Source organism: Polypterus senegalus, chromosome 8 (genome assembly GCF_016835505.1).
Source record: "Polypterus senegalus isolate Bchr_013 chromosome 8, ASM1683550v1, whole genome shotgun sequence".
Classification (NCBI taxonomy): Eukaryota; Metazoa; Chordata; class Cladistia; order Polypteriformes; family Polypteridae; genus Polypterus; species Polypterus senegalus.
In genome coordinates, this window is record NC_053161.1 from 150562502 (window position 1) to 150579982 (window position 17481).

Consider the following 17481-nt stretch of genomic DNA (forward strand, 5'->3'; position numbering starts at 1 on the left):
GCAGCATTAAATCCATGGGTGTCTACATCAGTGAAGACCTCACTTGGACACTTAACACCACACAGCTGGACAAGAGGGCTCAACAGCGGCTGTACTTTCTGAGGAGGCTGAGGAAGTTTCGTATGTCGACTAAGATCTTCTGCAACATTTACAGCTGTATTGTTGAGAGCATCTTGACCGGCTGCATCACCTTATGGTACAGCAACATTACTACCATGGACTGCAAACGCCTGCAGAGTGTGGTAAAGTCTGCCGAGTAGATCACCAGAACTCCACTGCCCTCTCTGCAGAGCATCTACAACTGCAGAGTCCGCAGGAGATCTGCCTCGATCCTCATTAACCCCACCAACCTCCAAAATGAACTGTTCACACTTCTACCCTCATGCAGGAGGTACAGAGTATGAAATGCAGGACTTCCAAGCTAAATAACTCTTTGATTCCCAAGGCCATTAGACTCCTAAATAACTGACTGGAGTTTATAACCGTGATTCACCTCATTCTATCTACCTGACACAACTGTATTGGACTTGTCCATCACACACCTACCTGCACAATTACACTTTATACTTCTATTCTGTTTTTATACTTTATGCTGCCTCTGTTACTTATTATCTGTCTGCTACATATTATTTACGTTTATCTTTATCCGTTGGTTTTGTCATTTGGTGTGGACAACAAAGAAAGAATTTCATTGTACAGAGAAATGTGTTTCTTTACTGTGCACATGACAGTAAACTTTGAGCTTGAACTTAGCACACAGTAGTTATTCAATTCTTCACTTCATCTGAAACTGGTAGGGGCTTTGCACGTACAGCAAAATGCGCATCTTAATAAAAACACAGCTAAAAATCACGTTGAGGTCCCGTGGCAAGTCTGGTCTCTCCACATAAATGCATTGATGCCTGTACAAAATATTTTAACTGTCAGTTAGTCACAAACAAGCAACAGTAGTGTAAAGATGCAGCAGCGAGTACTCTAAGGCAGGGGTGGGCAAAGTCATTCCTGGAGGGCCGCAGTGACTGCAGGTTTTTGTTCTAACCCAATTGCTTAATAAGAAGCACTTATTGCTCTAGAAACACTTCTGCTTCATTTTAGTTATCTCTCTCATTAAGATTTTGAACCCTTATTGCTTATTTAAGTCTTAAACAGCTGCATTGTCGGTTTTTAATTGCTCCGTATTAGCAATAAGATGCAAATGACAAAAGAAACCAGCAGATACATTTTGCTTGTGACCCTTTACACCTGTGTGTATTTATCGTGCACTATTTGGTTTAATTAAATACTTGGAAGGAAAGAGAAGAGAAAAAATTGAAAGATTGAGAATTACCCATCCGTTTTACACTTCAAAGTATTTGGATGATATCCTTAGAATGGAAAAACAAATCTAGGATATGAGAATGACTTGACATAGCAGTGTTAAAGCACTAACAAGCCATGAAATGTAATTATCGGCAAGGACTGTTTTCTAATTAAGCGACTGGGTTGGAACAAAAACCTGCAGCCACTGCGGCCCTCCAGGAATGACTTTGCCCACCCCTGCTATAAGGTGCGGTAGAATGGCAGCACTGAGGCGAATGCTACTGCCACACAGCACCATGAACTGGGGCTCCGTTTGCCATCTGTATGGAGTTGGCAGCTTCTGCCCTTATCAAAGTGAGTTTTCTTTGGATGGGTTAGTTTCTTAACAAACTCCAAGGACATTTGCAACTTTAAATCTGTTTAGTGGTCGTAACATTCTGTCCAAGGTTGCTTCCAGGATAGGCTGTGCCTCTTTGTGACGCTGCTATTGCTTCTCGGTTAAGAGTTTATCAGCATTTTATAAGGCAGGCTTTGTTTTGTTCACTGTAAAGCAGACCATCATATAAAATTTGAGGCCAACTACTTCAATAGCACACTTCAATACACCGTTCCTCACGTACTGTACTGTAAGTCACCCCGTAATCTTAGTTATAAAAGAATCAAGCTGAACAAAAAGCAGTTTATTTACTGTTTGTACGTGATCGGTGTATAAGTATCGGTCCAATTTTAAACCTCCAGATGAGGCTTTCAAACACATCTTGTAATGTATTCTTATCAATTATACCTGATAACACTTCCAAGAGAAACAGCCTTTGTTGATTAAAGCTGCCCAACTCTTCCTTTATCTGTGTTATCTACTAGATAACACCATTCTATTTTCCCACATGATATTTTTACTCATTATATTACTCCTTACTCCTTCTGCAGAAAAAAAAAAATCTTTATGGGTTTACTTTGAATTATTCTAAGGTGTTGAACGTGGAGTAGCTAAATGCGGGCCGGGCCGTTTTCAGGGATTATATTGCGGTAAATTGACAAGAAAAACCAGAAGTGGCATTGATTGGTACTTCCCAAAAATAAATCAAGATGAAGTCCAAAAGGAGACATCCAAAAACACAGCAAACAGGGCCCTTCTCATTTCATAGTGTCGGTTCATGAAGGTAAAAAAATGACAAAATAGAAAGAAAGGGATAAGCGAGGGCCAAGTGTCACGGGAGCAGAGCTCAATGGTGGGACGGTCAGTTGGCATTTGTGAAAGGTTTTATGTTGTTATTAGGGACAAATTTATCTTTTATACTTTGAACCATTTTTATTATGATATCTGAGCTCAAAATGAGGGTAACTAAAATAAGAAACATGTCATAAACAAACCACGCAGCACCACCTTAATTAGCACCTCAGGGCTGAATTCTGAGTCCCACCGCAGATTGCAATTTGGGCTCACATTGATGTGCCACCCAAGACTTCAAGACATCTTGTTGTTGCAAAGTAAATTTTACTGTTAAAGCAAGTGTTTATGACAAACAAAATGGCAATAGCATTCAGTCTTATTTAAAAAAAAATCTGCTAATATGCCCCCGTTCAAAATAAATGAAATCACAGACTGTTAAATTTGCTACAGGAAAGAAGCACTTTGTCTATATGAATACATTTGTAAGCTCTGTGTTTGCTTAATGTCCATTCCTGTTGGTCCATCTTAAAAATCTACCTGGCATATCAAGGAAAGGGGCTTATAATGGGCGGGCGGACCTAAATACCGGTGCCGACATGGGGCCTATAGTTCAACCCTCAAAAGCTTTTAAAACCCCAAAACATCCTTTTTGAGTTAGTTTCTCTGTTCTGCGATAGCATGCACAATGAAATTTACCATCAATACCCCAAAACTGCATGCAAAAATCAGCTGTTTTACTCACCACTACATATTATTTAGTGTTGTTATATTATAAGTGGGTTTAGAAAATGGATGGATGGTGTGACGGATGTCCGGGACACCCCTGCACCATATGTACAAGGGGGACAAGGGTGGGAAACCCAGTATCTCCTCCTGGACGCAGTGGTGCCTCAGACTCCCCCAGGGCTTCATGGGGGTTTGAGTTCTGTGCAGCCCTGTTGGGTTCCACAGGCATAGCCAGGGGTGCTGCAGCAGGAGCAGCTGGCACCTTTTGGGCATTAGTTTCGCCACAATACCCAATAAAGGGAGCCAGCGACCACCACTCAGTGGCCAGAGTTTGGTGGAAGGAGGACAAAGCTTGAGGAGGAGTGGAGGTAGAAGAGAGAAGTGTGTTGTGTGTCTTTGCTTGCGCTTTTGGGACTGTGTTGTGGCTGGAGGGATTACGGGGAAGATGTGCCCTCCAGCTGAAGAAAAATAAATATTTGTTTTATTTTTATGCTTGCCTCCGTGTGACTCTGTGTTGTGTCGGACGCTATATATCGCCTTTCTTACAATGGGTTGATATCATAAATACCATGCAATCTGCACTTCAGAACAGGTAATCCACCTGAAGTTAAGTGTGTTCGGGCCCGACTAGTACTTGGGTGGAAGCCTATCTAGGAGAAGTGTGTTGGTCCCAGTGTTCCAGTGCTGTGACAAGGACATCGTGCTATAAGATTGGTGCCTTCATTTAAATCAGATGTAAAACTGAGGTACTGACTCTGTGGCGTCATAAAAGATTCTTGGGCTTCCTTCAAAAAGAGTAGAAGTTTTCCTAATGTATTGGCTTAATTATCCCCTGTCCCTGACTGGCTATCTCACTCACCCCTTCACCACCTAATAGCTAATGTGTGATGGGTGTACTGGTGCAATAATGGTTGATGTTAGATCATCCAGATGGATGCCACATATTGATGGTGGTCGAAATGCCTTCCCACTGTCTATGTGAAGCACTTTGTGTAGGTTAGAAAACATACTGTATAAATGTTATCAGTTATCATTATTTTGTGTTGGTCTGCATCGTGTTGGTAAAATACGCAGATTGGAGTTTAATTGTAGGTAAAAATACTAAATGAGCTGATGACACTACATTATTATGAGAGCAAAGCCGTACAGTTTTGAAAAGCCAATGTTGTTGTACATCTGCTTAACATTTTTAAGTGTGATAGTAAGATAAGCCTCATATTTAGAATGTGGTAGAATTAGAATGACTGGGGACATCATTAATAACTGGAATAAAAGTTTCAATTTCTTGATGGTAAACACTTAGTCAAGTCAATTTTATGATGACGCCCTTCTAATTAAGGCTTCGATGCCAAGGCAATGAATGAATGAATCTACTAGCATTATCGAGTGATGGTGCTGGTGATGTCTCCTGTAATAGTAAAGAGGCATGCAGTCATATCCATAAACAGAATGCTTTCATTAATTAAATTAGTCAACAAGCCATCCAGCATCCATTTTTGAAACCACAGTAAACTACACAGGAACTAAAAAAAAAGGCTTGCCATTGGACTGCAATGTGATTTTTAGCCATGATTTCATTGAAGTGTGCGTTGTGCTGTAGGGGCAGAGTCACTACCAGTTTCAGATAAAGTGAGGAATTCAGTGGTTCTCAACCTGTGAGGTGGGCCATCCTAGGGGGGCGCGAAGTAACAAAAAGGGAGGCACAAAGATGTGAAAAAAAGAAAACAAGAATCAAAAATATGAAAAAAAATCTGTTGAAACCAAAACAAATTAACTTAAACTACATTCTGATACTAGAACAATAAATATAGAATTAGATAAATGTCGCTAAAAGTTAAGTAGGTATAATAAAATATGCATCTACATTTCAAAAAAATGTTAGGGGGGGCGCAATTAAAACTGTTATGAAAACTCGGGTCGCAAATACTTAAAGGTTGAGAAACGCTGGAGTAACTGAATAACTGCTGTGTGCTGGTAAGAAAAATAAAAACACGAATGCATCCAATCCCACAAGGAGTTACTACAGGTATCCAATTCAAAAGAGTCATACAAAAAATGAACACATTCTTGACTCTGGAGAACAGAGAGATTCCTAGAGATGTCGTGTAAATGACCAATGGGACAGTAGCATTTCAGCCAGCAATGACAAAAGGGTCAACATATTAAAAAACACAGGAATATGTGATTTCCAGCTCTAACGCATCACACAAATATACTTGGGCAAGGCTGCACACTTTGGCTATTAAAATCTAGTATAGTGCCTTTCACATCTGTCTATCTATCTATCTATCTAGCCTTTCAAATCTATCTATCTATCTATCTATCTATCTATCTATCTATCTATCTATCATATAGTGCCTTTCAAGTCTATCTATCTATCTATCTATCTATCTATCTATCTATCTATCTATCTATCTATCTATCTATCTATCTATCTATCTATCTATCTATCTATCTATCTATATCATGCCTTTCAAATCTATCTATCTATCTATCTATCTATCTATCTATCTATCGTGCCTTTCAAATCTATCTATCTCTCCTTTCAGATCGTATGTCTCTAAATAGTATTTGCAGTAATCTTCAGTAAGCATTCTGCTCTAATTTTAAGAACAGCTTCACAGCTAACAGCACAGTCTCCTTGCCCACATTCACTCCTCTGGTTATAGAAAAGGTCACACAATAAAAGAAAAGGGAAGACTTGTCTTCTGATTCAGAACTTGTGTTCTCATTCAGAACAACCACAATCCAAAACCAGCAGTGAGAGTGCAGAGTTTCAAATTTCACATTTTATTACACGGGGAGACTCTTGGGGCATAGTTTGTTGCCGATTCATTAATCAGAGCACTTGGAGTTTGGAATGACATTGGAAGGAAACTCAGCATCAGTGGCTGAGAGAAACCACATAAAAGCATTGGAGAATGAGCTAGATATGGGCTCTTGTGCGAATAATACAAAAGCCATTAAATAAAGAAAAGGACGATGGCCAACGGATTTAGTTGCAAGGTCAAACCACCCTTGACCTGTAGGTCTCAATAACCTGCCAGAATTACAACAGCCCCTTTTATCTGTCTCTTTATAAAAGGTTGAGTGAGAGAGCCACAGGGAGCTGCCTGTCAGCCCCTAAAGGGTGTTGGACAGAGGTTGATCTTCAATTAAAGGTGTAATTTTGGACTTAAAACAGATCAGTGTAACATTCACATTTCTTAATAATGTCTGAATAAACAAAAAGAAAGTAGCCATTAACTCGGACTAAACGGTATGTGTTGGTATGAGGGCTTATGATGACACGCAGCCGATTTCACAGAACTGATCCTCATTGCTCATATGGAAATGAGCAGGCCAGATGTGGCTCATTAAATAATAAAGGAAGTTGTGCTTTCTGAATTCATTGAAAATGACTTCCAGCCTTTAGTAAATAATGGGATGGCATGCCTGGATTTACCACTAGATCCTGACACTGTAAGACGTATTGGCATCGTAATGCCAAAGAATTATATATTTTTTGACTGTCTGCTCCACTATTCAAGCACACACTTGTGTAACACTAAACAAATGGCATGGCTGATCCAGTGATCCATGGCTGCTTCAGGCCATCACTTTGTCTATTGTATGTAGCTGACTCTCCTTGGAGGGATTGCTGGTACAGTGCCACAGGCAGCATCTAGCCCACCTTTGGAGGCTTTGCCAAAAGTGAAACATTGTAGTGAAAACAGATCTCTGTAATGTGATGTAAATTACAAATTAAAAACACAAAATAATGAATTGCATAAGTATGTCCCCCTCATTGTTTAGTACATGTTCCTTTGTCAGCCATGACAGCCTTGAGTCTGTGTGTACAGGTCCCTTCTCTCTATCAGCTTTGCACATCTGGACACTTCCACTGTTCCTCATACTTCTTTGCAGAACTGCTGAAGCTCGGTCTGGTTTTACTGTTGATCGTGAGTGAACAGCCTTTTTCAAATTCTCATATAGATTGAAATCTGGACTGACATGGCCACTCCAGGACATTGACGTTGTTGTTTTTAAGCCATTACTGTGTAACTTTGGCTTTATGTTTGAGGTCATTATCTTAACAAAAGACAAATCTTCTCCCAAGGCACACGCTTCTCTCACAGACATCATCAAGTTATCCTCCAGGATTTACCTGTATTTTGCTGCATTCATTTTACCCTCTCAAGTCTTCCAAGTCCTACTGCAGTGAAGCATCTCCACAGCATAACGCTGCCACCACCATGATTCATGGTGGGGATAGTGTGCTTTTAATAATATGTAGTGTTTGGCTTAAACCAAGCATTGGGTTTAGTCTGAAGGTCAAAAACCTCAATTTTGGTATCATCAGACCCTAGAACCCTTTTCCAGCTAACTTTACAGCCTCCCATGTGTCTTCTGCCTTGATGTCATTTGCATTTTTCACTTTGTCACTATCCCATAAAACTGTGAATGGTGAAGTACAGTTGCTGTGTACACACATTCCAATCCAGGTCACTGTAGCTTGTAGCTCCTTAAGAGTTCTAATAGGTGTCTGGGTGGCCTCCCTCATTTTCTTGCTCAATCAATCAGTTATTGTGGACAACCTCCTCGGCAGATTTACAGATTCCATTTCTTCATGATTGATTTAACTGGACATTCAGTGACTTGAATATTGTCTTGTCTCCATCCCCTGACTGGTACTTTCAATCACATGTTCATGGAATTGCTTGGAGTGTTCTTATGTGGTCATTGTGTAGGTTAGGTCACCATACTGACTTATCATAAGTTAGACCTTCAAGGTACAAGGGCCTTTAGACCACAATCAGTTGAAACCTCAGACAGGTGATCTTCATTAACCCAGTGATGGACCTTCTAAAACCAATTGTTTACCCCAGTGATGGTTTAGGGGTGTCATATGAAAGGGGATGTGACCAATTTCTTTGTTTTTATATTTGTTAACAGAAGCCATATTATATCTAATGTGATTCAACACTTCTTCTTCTTCCTCTTCATCATCATTTCCCATTTCTATATGAGGTCGATGTGCTTGATCAACCTTCTCCATACCGCTCAGTCCTACACCTACTCACCAGTCAAGCCCTTTTCCTTCAGATCTTTTACTTATCCTACTATGATTCAATGCTATATAACAATAAAATCTCCATGGGTGTGAATACTTTTTATAGGCACTACAACAATCTTGAATCTGGGTTAGTCTGAAATTCATGAGAAAGAACATGTAAACATTTGAATGTAAATAGTGACTTCTACTATTCATAAGCTTTTTACTAATTTCTGCAGCTGCCTTCAAGGTTAGTGGAGGGAAATGAATGAGGCAGTCATTATATTAGAAGTTCCCCCCACGGTGCTTTATCTAGACGGTGCAATTCTTGATACGTTTGCCCATTTGTGCCCCTAGCTTCCTCCATCACACTTTACCATCCAGTTCCTCGATGTCATCAGCCCCACGCTACAGCTATGCCACGGTGTGTTCATCTAAGGTACTTTGCAGGTCATGTCGTGATAGTGAAAGTTTCTTTAAAGCATTGTAGACTCAGTCAGGAACAGACTTGCTAAATGACTGGATAATCATTCAAAGCAGTTTGCTAAAGTGAAATGCAGTGAATGGTGTCACCTGCCCGCTGACCGTATGTGTAATGCAAGCAGATGTATGGAGAATTTATGGTACTTTTTCCAACTTTTCTGACGTTTTCACATTTTATTAATGAATTGCAGTATGGCGACTTACAGGGAGGTCTGCACATTCTTTAGTGGCATGGTAGTAATTTCCATCTGTTTTGTTGTTGATATTTGATTTATGAACATTGTTTTTTTAGCATAATAGAAGGAGCACAGCTCAGTAAATCTATGGTGCAGTGTGCTAAGTAAATGCAAAACAACTATAGTAAATTATAAACCATTGCATTGAATAAAATTGATTATGATGGCTTTGCTGCAAACAGATAAACTATATTCTGTTTTTCATGGATCATGCACTTAAGGGTACGCAATATAAAATAAAGGGCCCTCTCACCCACACTCACAGTGATATGGGGCTAATTAAAGTAACTCAGGAAGACACAGGGAGAACATGTAGCTTGACTGGACACAGAATTCATTGGATCTGTGAGGCAGCTGCTCTGTGCCATCGTGCCACCTATGCAATAAATATAGTGCCCTATAAATATATATATATATGTTTATATATATATATATATATATATATATATATATATATATATATATATATATATATATATATATATATATATATATATAATATAGCTCTATTGTAGGAATAAAGTTGGACAGTTTAACATCTGTGGCAGAGCAACGGGCATTAAGCAAACTTCTGTCAATCATGAATAATCCACTGCATCCACTGAACAGTGTCATCTCCAGGCAGAGGAGTAGCTTCAGTGACAGACTGAGGAGATCATTCCTCCCCCGCACCATGCGACTCTTCAATTCCACCCCGGGGAGTAAATGCTAACATTACTCAGTTATTGTCTGCTTTTACATGCATTGTTATCACTCTTTAATTTAATATTGTTTTGTATCAGTATACTGCTGCTGGATTATGTGAATTTCCCCTTGGGATTAATAAAGTATCTATCTATCTATCTATCTATCTATCTATCTATCTATCTATCTATCTATCTATCTATCTATCTATCTATCTATCTATCTATCTATCTATCTATCTATCTATCTATCTATCTATCCATCCATCCATAATGTTTGGGACAAAGACACATTGTTCCTTATTTACTCCTCTACTCCACAGTTTAAAATTACAAATCAAACAATTCAGATGTGATTAACATGCACATTGCAGACTTTCATTTGCATACATTTGGGTTACAGCATGTAGAAATGACAGAAGAGGTCATCCACCTGAAGCTAACCTGTTCGGGCCTGGCCAGTACTTGGATGAGAGACCACCTAGGAAAAGCTTGTGTTGCTACTGGAAAAGATGTTGGTGAGGCCAGCAGAGGTTGCTTACCCTGTGTGTGGATCCTAATGCCCCGGTGCAGTGATGGGCTGTTAAAAAATGATGCCATCCTTCGGATGAGATGTAAAACAAAGGTCCTGTGGTCATGAAAGATCCCTGGGAATAAAGAGCAGGGTGTATCTCAAATGTCCAGGCTAAATTGCTCTCCGTGGCCTAGTCATTCTGGCCCCCTAATCATCTAATTGGCCATCTATCTCTCTCTTACCAATTCCCCACCTAACTGCAAATGTGTGGTGAGCATCCTAGCACAAAATGGCTGCCGTCAAAACATCCAGGTGGATGCTGCACATTAGTGATGGTTGATGTGGCTCCCCACTCACTATGAAAAGTGCTTTGAGTTATGAGAAAAGCATTAAATAAATGTGAAAAACTAATTAATTAACAATTTTTATAAGCAAAAATGTCACTTCACCTACAGTTATTGAGACAAAAAGATAAGCATACAACGATTAGTACATGTAACAGGGAGATCATTCATGGCATGTGTGCATATGTAGTGGGAAAAAACATATCTCTCTATTATAAAAGAAAATTTTGAGATGAGACGAGACTATTGCGGAAAGATTTTTTCAAGTCCCGCCCTCCTCTCAACCATTTCCGGTTAATAACCCACGTTCACAGTCCTCTCACCTCTCATTCATGTGAATGCTTTTGTCAGACACAGTTCCTGCACTTTCAATTTTTATGTTTTCCTCACTTTAAGTTCCCAATAAGAGAGGACTTACTATGTCCAAATCTTATTGAAGACTTTCATCCTGAAGGGTTATCAACAGAAGAAATGCTGGCAATCACAGAGAAACGATGAAGTCAAATGAATTAACGCGAAAATTGTCGATCAGTTACACAGCAAATTGGTTGAATGCGTATCAAAAGACTGTGCTGAAACAGTGGGTGGTGATGGTGTGGAAGATGAAAACATCAGCTTACAATATCCCGTAGAATATCTACAACCGTTAACGCAGTCCGGTCTTCCACCGGCCGAATTACTGTTGAAAGAAGGATGTATCGTAATGTTATTGCGTAATTTATGTATGAGTGATGGGCTATGCAATAGGACAAGATTAGTTGTATTCAAATTTGGTTAAACAATTCTGACATGTAAAATTTTAACAGGCGACAAGAAATTTATAAATTTATAAAAGTGGAGATGTGGATTTCTGCTTGAAGGTGTACATTTGATTAAACAAGGATTTAGTCTTCCTACTTTAAGATGTAATTTTCTTAAAGTGGAGATTTGCTCTTCTTCCTTTACTTCAATTTTGTGTAACCTGTGGTGGCCCCCATAGCCCTTTAATGGGAATGGCACTGATTGAGATGCTATGGGACTCAATGTCTGGACCAAACAACAAATGGGCTATCAAATCATCTTCCCATTTCCCGTTTAAGCAGTGATTAACTGAAAGTTAAAGTTTCTTTTCACAGAGCCAAAGGAAAGAAGGTGAATAGGGAAGCAGAGTGTGGATGCTAAGTGACAAGAAGGGTAAGGGCGCTATATCTGTTGGCAAGATCTGTCTGTGCAGCTTTGAGACCGGACACCACTCTTGAGGATCAATCTACAGAAACACGATACTCACACCACCAAAGAGCCTCGTCCCCTCAACATACATCTAATCTTTAACACTCTCACATTACCTTAGACCCAATATTCCACAAAGGAGATGTCTGCCGGCTGGAGCCACGCCTGGCGAGAAATCCAAAGAAATTTAACAGCTATTGTGTAGTAAAGAAAGTTCGTTTTGTCAGAGGTTGTCTAACACACTGCCAAAAAGCTTCTCACAGTCTGCAAAATGCATCCAGGCTATTGTTTTCCACACCACAACAGATTCAGGACACAACCAAAAAAAACAGAGGCTCGGGTGATCATCATTGAAAAGCAGGAGACGAGGCATCACTGGGACAAGTGAAATGTCAGAGAGGAAATGAGCATAAAGGAATCGAGCCCACTGTGAAATGACCTCACCTGAGCACGCAAATGAATCAAGTGTCACCACCTTGTCCTTGGAGACAGTGTAGCCAAAATGGTTTAAAGATTACACTATAAAAATGTACATTATTAGCTTTATTGTTATTTAATATCCAAAAAGACTTATAAATCTCACGTGCTTTTCTAACGGTGAGTGACGTCAAACAGTTGCATGGATAGTCTGCAGTTCTAAGAGGTGCACACACCGAGCTGAGCCTCCCAGGGACTCACTGCATTGACATTGTCATAAGTGTGCTCTGGGATTTTTGAATTTTTGGTTTTTGAATCACCAGGGATCACTTCCTGTTATTTATTCTTAAACTGAATAAGTATTGAGAAAGTTATTTTTAGTTTATTTCTTGTTTACTTTAATCCCATGACTGCAACGGTTGAGGCCTGTCATGTCAATGAACGCGATGTATAAATGGAACTGCAGATTCACTTTAATGAGGTAATTTGGTAAATTAACAGTTGTTTTTGTTTGTTTTTAACTTTGTCTTTATTTTTTTTACCATCTTCTCCCCTTGTGTCTTTGGACTTTGTTTTTTCTTTTTAATAATTTGATAAATCTGTTTCTTTTCTTAATTAGTTTAATTGGCTAATTCTTGCCTGCATAATGTTTCCATATTATTCCATGTAATAATCCTCCAAATATTAAGACGAAAAACTAAAATAATAATCTATATATATAATTCATTAAGGGCGCGCAAAACACTGAAGGCACGCAAGACAGTGAGCGCAAGCAAGACAGAGCCCAACCTGCCAACTCTAAGACCATGGGATACGCTCGACAGAGCCCTGCCCGCCAACTCTAACCCTCCTACCCCGTCATGGGATATGCACGACAGAGCCACGCACGACAACTGTAACCATCCTCCCGAGTCCAGCGTCGCTCTCGAGGCATGCAACAACTCACCAAACACAGCCTCAGCCGCTGCCTGTGCAAAGTCCACATGCACCTCTGAGCCACGTTGACTTTACACCGCACGCAAGACAGAGAGCCACGATCACCAACTCACAGAGCTCCGCCCGCCAACTCTAACTAAGGGCAAGCAAGACAGAGAGCCACACCCACCAAAGCCCTCCCGCCAACTCTGACTAAGGGCAAGCAAGACAGAGAACGCACGCAAGGCAGAGAGCCACGGCCTCCAACTCACAGAGCCCCGCCCACCAACTCAAAGACCATGGGAAACGCACGCATTTATTGTATAAACGGATATAAATAATTGCATGTAAACCATTCGCCAAAATCTGTTGTATGTAAACGATACTGTTTAAACGTTATTGTTTTTTCATCAGAAAACCCGGTTTCCACGTCTACCTGTATTAGTTTAAATGGCAATTTTACCACTCGCAATAGGGCGGACACGCTGACTTATCGTGTCGACTGGGCAACACAGTGAATGCGGTGTCTATCTATATATGTCTATGTTTTCCGTAGCCTGCTAGAGGAAGGTACTCTCTCGACCATTGGCATTGGTTTCGCTCCTTGCTATTTTCGTTATACTGTGACGGAGGTTTCCTAAGCCTTTGTTATACTGAATTCCTTTCTCATCGTTTTCCATTCTTATTCTTACATTGCCGTATGCTACGGCGGGCATCGGCTAGTAATAATAATAACAGTAAAATATTTTCATGGGCAACATTACAATAAGAACTTTAAAGCAACACCAAAAAAAACAAAAGTGCAGTGTAGTAGCATAGCGGTTAGGGCTGCTACTACGCGGCTCTAGGGACCTTTGTTCAAATTCATGCCCCATGCTGTGTGGGCTCGTCCAGATATTCTAGTTCTCCACCTACACCCCAAAGATGTATAATTTATATTAATTGGTAACTCCACGTTGAGAGTTCTTTCTGTGTGACTAAGACCACGAAAAAAGCTAATATGTTGCTATTCAGACTGATAGGTGAGGTGGAAGTAGTTGTTCTTTTCTTCCGCCTAAAACAACATCTCATTATAAACATGCAACTTTTATACATTTATTTTTAAGGAGGAATGCCACTCAAGTTGTTGTGCTATGGGTGGGAGTTATCAGTTCTAAGATTGCTGCCGTGTAGGATTGGGCCTAAATCTTTGAGAATATATCTTTAAAAATCCGTCTCATTCTCGCCTCCAGTTCTGGTGACCCCATTTCCATCTGTGGCACTTATCTCTTTATCCATTTGATGTCCATTACCCCTCTGCCACTAGTCACTGGACACCACTTTGAGATGGCAGTCTATCATGGGAGGCTTTATTTCCTCAGAGTATTTACTGTCTACAACAAAGACCCCCATATGCCAAGCTGTCACATGCTTTGGAAAAGCTTGAGGAAGATGTCGAAGAATCCGTATCCTCAACAATAAAAAGTCTGTTCACCTGCCCTTTCTCGCTTTCTTAGGGGGAAACTCTGCATGTATTTTACAAGAAAAGAAAATGCAAGAGAATGCAATCCCACCGCCCTGAAAGGTAATCTGCACAGGACCGTCTTATCTCTGCTCCTGTGTTCTTTTCTGTCCTGCTCCGTTTGAATGATCAAAGCTAAGCTCGCATTGCACCCCATCCATTTCAGCCCTTTTGCTCTCCATTCCTCCTCCTCCTCCTTCTCGTTCTCCTCCAGCACCTTATCCTCCTGTTTGCTACCCACCCGCCTCATATGATAATTAAAAGGCTGGTCTACTGTAAGCAAAGCGATAAAATGACAAAGAAATGAGTGATATACTGATAGCAAGGAAAAAAAATCTGGCAGTGAGTGGGCCACAGACTGTCAGCTCATCCATTCAACTCCTCCCTGAAAGGGCAATGTCTCCAGTTTCGCTGGCGGCACCTTACAGTAAGATACTCACAGAGACTGAAGATTGCGCAGATTGCGGAGGGCCTCGCTGGGGACCTGCCTCAGTTGATTGTTCTGGAGCATTCTGTAAAAGAAAAGAAAGAGGAAAAAAAAAAAAAATAAAAGGTTGAGAAAAGTGAACTGGCTGGGATGAGTTGGGGTCTGAAAATTCTGATTCAGTTTATTTCTGTACATATATATAGTTGTGGAAAATTAAAAAGAAATAACCAGCAGGAATGTAATATGATAAAGATAGAAGGCACATAATATTGTGATCACTGTTATGGTCTGGGTTAGCTCCACACTTCCTAGTTACTTCCTTTTGAACCCAGAACTGTTGATAATGTACATGAGGATGACCCAGGCAAATGAGGACACACTCATTCAGCAAGGGGTTGGTGCAAAGTGTTCAATGCTTTTGTTAAAAATAGCAAACAAACAAACAAAAATGAAAAACAATGTGTTTAAAACTACAGTGCCTCTTCTTCTTCTTCTTCTTTCAGCTGATCCCATTTAGGGGTCATCACAGAGGATCATCCGTCTCCATCCATCTATCTCTGCCTTTTACATCATTTTTTGCCACACTGACTGCCTTCATGTTCTCCTTCACCACATCCATACACCTCCCTTTTGGCCTTCTTCTTCTCCTCTAACCTGGTGGTTCCATCCTCAACATTCTTTGCCTGATGTAGCCCTCATCTCCCCTCAGCATGTACCCAAACCATTTAAGTCTAGCCTCTCTCACTTGGTCACCAAACTGTCGTACCTGTGTTGTCCCTCTAATATACTCATTCCTAATCCTGTTTAGCCTTGTTACTTAGCATCTTTAATTTTGCCACTTCCAGCTCTGTTTTTTCATCATGTGCTACTGTCTCCAAACCATACAACATAGCTGGTCTCACGACTGGTTTATAGACCTTCCCTTTGACTTCTGCAGTTACTCTTCTATCACCAATCACTTCTGCCAATCTTCTCCGCACAGTCTGGCCTGTCTGCAATTCCTTTGTCACCTCTCTGCTGCTTTGTACTGTTGAACCCAAGTATTTAAATTTGTCTACCTTCATCACCCTTCCACCACCATCTATCTGATTCGCGTACATGTACTCCATCTTACTCCTACTGACTGTCATTCTCCTTCTCCCCACTGTGTACCTCCACCTCTCCAGGTTTACATCAACCTACTATCTACTCTCACTACAGATCAAAGTGTCATCAGCAAACATCATAGCCCATGGAAACTCTGGTCTGACCTCATCTGTCAACCTGTCCATCACCACTGCAAACAAGAAAGGACTCAGAGCTGATTCTTGATGTAATTTCACTCTCACCTTGAACCATGCTGTTATTCCTATTATACACCTCACCATAGTCATACTGTCCTCATACATGTCCTGTACCACCATCACATATATTTCAATTGCTCCCGACTTCCTCATACAGCACCATAACTCCTCACTTGGCACCTGTTATATGCTTTCTCTCAGTCCACAAACATGCAATGCAATTCCTTCTGACCTTCTCTGTATGCAAACATCACATCCGTAGTACTCTTCCCTGGCATGAAACCATATTGCTGCTCACAGATCACCACCTCTTATCTCATCCTGACATCCATCACTCTTTCCCATATCTTCACATTGTGGCTGATCAACTTTTAACCCCTGTAGTTACTCCATCTCCTTTATTCTTGAAAATTGGTACTAATATACTTCTTCTCCACCCCTCAGGCATCTTCTTGGTTTTCAAGATTTTGTTAAACTCTACTGTCATCTCACCTAAACATCTTCATGTCTTTATACTGGTATATTGACTGGGCCAACTGCTTTTTCACTTTTTATCCTCCCCATAGCTTCCCTTACATCAGCTTTGCTGATCCCCAGGATTTCATGATTTACTATTGCCACTTCATTCAACCTACACTTTCATTTTCTGTATTCATAGATGCATCAAAATACTCTGACCACCTTTTCAACACAACACAGTGTCAATCCTTTATAAATAAATAAATAATCCATAAAAACAGCAAACCAAGTGGGCATTAAAAATATCCAATAAATGTATTCCATGAAAACAACCATAAATCCCATACAGCATCTCTCCTTTACAAAATCCATGAGCTTCATTGTCTCCTTCCTTAAGATTGACATCTCCTCCGCTTACCTCAGACGGGACCTCAGGAGCCAGAAGGGAAGTCCACAAACGGGTGCAGTTAACCCTAACACGGTTCTGGTCCCTAACCAGTCCCAGGCTCTAAACAGGGTTTCCTATTAAGCCTTGCTCCTCCAGCTCTCACTACCACTCCTTGGCCTTATGCAAGAGCCCCACTGGAGTTATTGGAGACTCCTGCTACCCAGAATCATTCAGCAGGAGTGTTCCCTGCTCCTCATGCACCGGCCATGCTCTTCTGTTGAGACTATCTTCCCAACCGCCTGCTTCCATTTCATCACACGGCTCATCCTCAATCCTACCTCTTTCTCTCATTAGTGTCTGTTCCTTCTTTTAATTGCTTTTTGCCCCTTCT

At 40.5% G+C, this 17481-nt stretch overlaps 1 protein-coding gene across 1 annotated transcript in view; it reads right to left on the reverse strand.

Moving 5' to 3' along the window:
• Positions 1-17481, reverse strand: part of LOC120534382 (leucine-rich repeat-containing G-protein coupled receptor 5-like) — a 214445-nt gene that overhangs the window by 59713 nt on the left and 137251 nt on the right. The window contains exon 4 of the mRNA XM_039761931.1: positions 14974-15045. Within this exon, the coding sequence (XP_039617865.1) occupies positions 14974-15045 (72 nt within the window). The remainder of the gene's footprint in view (positions 1-14973; positions 15046-17481) is intronic.